The sequence below is a fragment of the Rhagoletis zephyria genome, unplaced genomic scaffold (genome assembly GCF_001687245.7).
Source record: "Rhagoletis zephyria isolate East Lansing unplaced genomic scaffold, Rhagoletis_zephyria_1.1 Rzeph_scaffold_03447, whole genome shotgun sequence".
Taxonomy (NCBI): domain Eukaryota; kingdom Metazoa; phylum Arthropoda; class Insecta; order Diptera; family Tephritidae; genus Rhagoletis; species Rhagoletis zephyria.
The window spans coordinates 12,799-18,515 of NW_016160530.1; the positions used below are offsets into that span (position 1 = coordinate 12,799).

General features: G+C 37.2%; 1 protein-coding gene across 1 annotated transcript; it reads right to left on the reverse strand.

The window, feature by feature from the left end:
- Positions 1 to 2,882: 2,882 nt before the first annotated feature.
- On the reverse strand, positions 2,883 to 4,645 carry LOC108368993 (flocculation protein FLO11-like). The gene is made up of 3 exons (XM_017623958.1): positions 4,582 to 4,645; positions 4,123 to 4,491; positions 2,883 to 4,052 (listed from the first exon to the last, which is right to left on the reverse strand). The coding sequence occupies exons 1-3, from the start codon at positions 4,627 to 4,629 to the stop codon at positions 2,883 to 2,885; spliced, it is 1,587 nt and encodes a 528-aa protein (XP_017479447.1). The 5' UTR covers positions 4,630 to 4,645.
- Positions 4,646 to 5,717: the final 1,072 nt, after the last annotated feature.

A 5,717-nucleotide genomic window follows, 5' to 3' on the forward strand; every position in this document is an offset into this window, starting at 1 on the left:
ACGGACAGACGGACAGACGGACGGACAGACAGACATGGCTTAATCGATTTCTTTTTTCATCCTGATCATTTATGTATACATTTGTCTATATCTATCTCGATTCGTTTTGGCTGTTAGAAACAACCGTTATGTGAACAAAATTAATATACCCTTGTGCACAAGTGCGCTCGGGTATAAAAAAGGTAAAAGTCTCAAGGACAAAATGTCACGTCATTTACCTCCCCTCTCAACGAAATGGGCACATTTACAAAAATATACTACAATCGGCGCGATAGTGACTAATCAGTTCAGTTGCATTTGCCCCTGTACCCATAAAAGCGGGTTTTTCTTTTCCAACTGTAATCAATTCTTGTCATCGTGTCATCGTGTCATGGATTATTCACGCTGAGGTTTTAATTATTTGTTAGGCGTTTTTCTCTTTTATCTATCACAAAACTGACTTGGAAATGCGCATACTAAAGATTATTATTTAGTAAAATAAATGTGAGTACCGGTTAGTCAGGTCTTGAATTTAAACGCATGTTTTAGAGAATTTGCAGTTGATGAAAATATGTGTAATTTTTGAGTTGCTTATTATCTCGATTTTCTGCTTCTCTTTGCCTAATTTTGAGAAAGGAACTTTTCGAACAATAGTAAAATCCTCTCAACCGCTAAAAGAATTGTGAAGCTGCAGAGGGAGAGGTTACTGACATGACTGAAAGCCTGATTATGACAACTTATGATAATGTAACTTAGAACTTAGAAAATCAAAATGGAACAGACTTAGACGTGGCATAAAGTTACGTTTAGCTTCGCCTGCCCAAATATAAGCAAAAGCCATTTAAGAGAATTTTTAAGTGACAGCCTCTAAGTTACGTTAAAATGCCATGATTATACCTTTAGTCGCCCGCTGATCGAAAAGTGTTATAGGCGGAGTCAAAGTACTCGGCGGGGGAGTTACATCCACCGTACGCTGCGTGTAATAAATGTGCTCAGAAGAATAACTTAAGTCTCATTTATTATTATAAGATAGAAATAATTTTTTAAATTTTGTTACTATTAATCTTTATTAAACTGGTATATAAATTGTACAATGTTTACAGCAGGCATGTCCAAGCCCCTCAACAACTGTTCACTAGCGAGTTTTTACTAGATTTTTGTTCTCGATGCAATTTTTTACTGGAGAAGTTATTATGCACAACTCACTAAACTCTCACTAAAATAACTGATTAAATAAAATTACACTCTTAAACGTAAATATTTTCTCGATACATCATTTCTTTAAACATATTAATTTAATTCAAGTAGACTTTAAAATTGCCTGCAACCCTATCCAAAAATATGTCGGAAAAAAGCTCTCTCGTACCTGTCTCGATTGACTTGTAATACTTTATTTAACTTATGAAAAAACAGGATACGACTTTTAAACAAATGGTAACACTTAGTGAAATATTTTCAAAACAAAGAAACAAAGATTTCTTAAACCTCGTTCATTAGCCATTGTAAAAACGAAGGAATACCTATTAATCAAATTTAATTTTAGTTTTTAAATAGGTGGCAATTATTTCGTAATAAAACTTTTCTAAATCTTTGACGTTTCACATCCAGACTGTAAAATTTTGTTGATCTTAAAATATAAATTCTTTATATCAATCCTGGCCATAAGCTGTCTCACTAGCTTTCGCGTTTATAGTGTTAGTAAAATTACATATAACTTATCAATTAAATTGATTTTCCAAAGCTGGTGGCAACCGACGTCAAAAATGTTTTCGAAATAAATACAGCTTTCTTAAAATATTTAATTTAACTTATTAATTAAACGGATTGTAATTTTTTTCCAGCAACCCTCTGAAAGATAAATTAAATCATCCTTGAACCGCTTTATTTTGACACCTATGGTTATTATTGTAATAGTTTAATTAACCCTTTAATTTGTCAATTTGAAATTTTTAACAGGTGGCAGCCTCCGTAGTTAACGTTTTGGAAATAAATCGTTTTGGAAACTCTTGCGTCTGACATCCATATCGTTTTAATATTTTATTTAACTATTAATTCATTGGTTTTAGCTTTCGAAAAAGGTGGCAACGCTCTCCAAAGAATATCCCATTTGGTTATCCAGATTATGAGCAATCTGTGCGCCAAATTTCACTGAAATCCGTTAAGCCCTTTTAGCGTGAATGAGGTACAAACATACCCACACACTCAATCAGAAAAATAGATTTTAAAATTTATCTGGCGTCAAACACATTTTTTGGTAACAAAGTGTTTGTTTTAAGGGCAGATAAATTTTAACACCTACTTGAGAAAACGGCCTTTAGTAGATTAATGGCAAAGAATTGGAGAGTGTAAACAGCTGAAAGAGGGGAAATAGCGAGTCTTTTAAAAATTTAAGTTTCCAACTTATTCTTGCCTTTCTCCATATCTTTATTTGATTTTGTATTAACTCGTATGTCAGGTGAGTGTTAAAAAGCTGATAAGAAAGTAATAAGTTTGCTATAAGCAAACACTGCTGTCAAAATATCTGCATAACTTTTGCTCTAGTGTGCGACACTCTGGCTTTATTTATGAGTTTGTTTGTTAAACAACGTTGTCTTTTTTACAATTTTTGCCACTCTATTAATTCTAAGGGGATAGGTAGATATGTTAGTATTTTGAGGAAAAATGCATTGTCCGCTAATTGATATTTTTTCGTAATTTTTTGTTCAAAGGTATATTAAGTTGATTGGTGTTTTAGTTACCCCGCTAAAATTTTTAGGGAAGATGCGCTTTAGTAAAATTTCTAAACAATCTTCGACGTTGTACATACATTTTATTCACAAAGTTTCAAAAAACCAATGAACTGTGGAAATATTTCAACACTGTATCTTAAATTTTATATTTTTGAATTTTCATCTGACGTGCTTCTAATCATCGTCCGCATCACTTGAACCTTCATCACTGTTAGATTCTTTATCAGGAGAGCTTCCGGAGTCTTCGTTGCTGTTTTTGCTAGCAGGCGAACTTTGCGCTGATTCAGCTGATGGTCCCTCTGGTTTCACAATTGTACTCGAATTTTCATTACTGTTAGACTCTTTGTCAGGAGAGCTTCCGGAGTCTTCGTTGCTGTTTTTGCTAGCAGGCGAACTTTGCCCTGACTCAGCTGATGGTCCCTCTGGTTTCACAATTGTACTCGAATTTTCATTGCTGTTAGATTCTTTATCAGGAGAGCTTCCGGAGTCTTCGTTGCTATTTATACTAGCTGGAGCATTCGGTTCTGACCCTTCTGATGAGCTATTTGGTGATGGTTTCAATGAACTTTCATCGCTGTTAGAGTTATCTGAGTTGCTGTTGGAACTGGCAGTAGAGTTTGGCGAAGGACCAGTTGTTCCATTGGTAGTTGACTCTAGTAGAGGAGGGCTAGCCGTAGCAGTTGCGGGCGCCTCTGTTGTAGAAGGGTCTGCGGTGGATGTTTCTGTAGCAGGCGTTGATGATTCTTCTACAGCAGTTTCTGCAGTGGAATCTGTGCTGGTGTCTTCTGGTTCAAGTGTTGATGTTTCTGCTGCAGAAGGCTCGGTAGTAGACTTCTCAGATTCAGTAGAATCTGCTGTGGTCGTTTCCACCGAATTTGTGGTCGTTTCCACCGAATTTGTGGTCGTTTCCACCGCATTTGTGCTCGTTTCCCCCTCACTTGTGGTCGTTTCCTCCGCATTTGTGGTCGTTTCCACCGAATTTGTGGTCGTTTCCACCGCACTTGTGCTCGTTTCCACCGCATTTGTGGTCGTTTCCCCCGCATTTGTGGTCGTTTCCGCTGCATTTGTGGTTTCAACAATGGTCGTCTCTAGTGTAGTTGTTTGAGGAGGTGCTGCGGTGGTTTGTGGAGCTCTTGTTGGGCCCTCGGTAGTAGGTTTAGGGCGAATACCTTTTGGTGGTACATCAGTAGCTTGGCCGGGAAAAACGGACAAACATTTCTCCAATTCAATGGATCCAGCAAACAAATTCCAGCTAAGTCCATGTAAGCGGTAGCGTATAAGTATTTTGTTAATCCATGTATATTCCGTAGATGAAGCGGCAATATCACTGAATACATTAGAAATCTTAAATATGAGAGCAAAAATTATTAACTTCCTTAATACTTTTGAAGGAAAAGTTTATCCTGCAACATACCACATCGACTTGACAATCAAGTCGTTCATCCGACTGCCGAAGTCTACCGCACTCTTCGATAATCTCCACGAATTGCAGCTGCAATTGTGCGGCATCGTTTTTGCGCAAATAACGTTCTATAGTCGAGTCTTTTAGTCTGGCTGCATCGCGGATTTTGCTTCCAGCATTGGATACTGACTTCTTATAACGTAAATTATGCACATTTACACACTGTTGAGCGCCAAAGGCGTGATGACTGTTTTCATTAACATCCACAACTCCTTTTGGATTGAAGATGGCGGTGAATAAGTCCGCTGCCGCAGAAATAAGCGCACGATCTGCTTCGTCGTTTAGGAAACCAAGCCCTTCATTAGATGGACGTGCTGATACCTATGTACGAGAATATAAAAGTTTTTGTTTTTGAACTCTGTGGCCAATTTGTTTTTATTAAATTAAACATTTTTTTCGTGTAACACTCACAGTGAGCAGCGCTAAGCATGCTGCGTACAATGTTAATACTACTTTCATGTTCGTTGAATTTTTCGTTTCTAAGCGTTAAGATGAAGATATTTGATCTTATATCAAGTTGATGGCTGGTCTTTTATATGCGAGTCCACTAATCCATATGATTTATTCAAATTTGCAAAGTAAGTGTTTGTTTTATTTGAAAGATAATTGTAAGATTAAATCATACGTTTTCCGCAGTTTTTTTTAACCCTTAGGTTATGCAGCTAAAGAGTTATTCAATACGCAAATAGAAGATGGTTGACAAAACTCACTATTAGGGCGACACGAAAAATCTAGCTCACCCTCTGAAAGCATAACCGGCCACTGGCTACTGAGATGGAATGCCAAAAGAATGGGCCTGCCGGCCAATGACTTCTGTCGCAATTGATCTGATGAAAATATAACTATCCTGCCATTTCGTGGGTTAGAGATTACAATTACTCGTTTGACTATCTCGTGGTCCTAGGTTTAGTAGGCGGCAATAAATTTTTGAGTTTTATTAACCGATCGGCGAAATGAGGTCGCAGTTATGCAGAGCTCAATGCGTGAAGCGCTGGATGACGAATTCAACGGAAAGAAACTTCTCGAAAAAAAAATTTCGTAATACAACTAAACAAATGGCGGAGTGGAAACAGTGGCCGAAATGGTGAGATGCTACTTTCGTAATAGGAAGACAAATCATTTGCCCTAATAAAGTCGATATTCCTGAATTAAATGCATAAAACTACAAAAGCCACTGCAAACGAAGACATTTCTTTATTTTCTCTCAAAGCATCTGGCAAAGGATTGAATCGATTACAGAATGTGGACGCCATTTTCCCGCATTTTGGTCCTCTATTTTCAAATTCCTGAAAGGTTGAATTAATCAGATGATGTCAGTCTTGGCGCGAGTAGTGGCGAGCAAAATCTGCCTAATGCCTAAGATACCAGGGCCTTTACTCTGTACTTCGAATCGATAGTAAATTTGTTCGAATTAAAACTATTGATACTATAAAAGAATAAGAGACGGCACAGAAAATTAAAACTGTGCGGAAATGTTTGCAACGAGAAAAGCAAGACAGTCGTCTTAAGTGTAATGGACATGCCAAAAATCTATTTTCGATATGTTC

Bases quoted from the DNA above. Each gene is read 5' to 3' on its own strand.
- LOC108368993 (XM_017623958.1), bottom strand. From the start codon at position 4,629: ATGAAAGTAGTATTAACATTGTACGCAGCATGCTTAGCGCTGCTCACT. The intron at 4,492-4,581 runs GTGAGTGTTACA...TCTCGTACATAG, and splicing joins CATGCTTAGCGCTGCTCACT to GTATCAGCACGTCCATCTAA. The intron at 4,053-4,122 runs GTATGTTGCAGG...CTCATATTTAAG, and splicing joins TTGATTGTCAAGTCGATGTG to ATTTCTAATGTATTCAGTGA.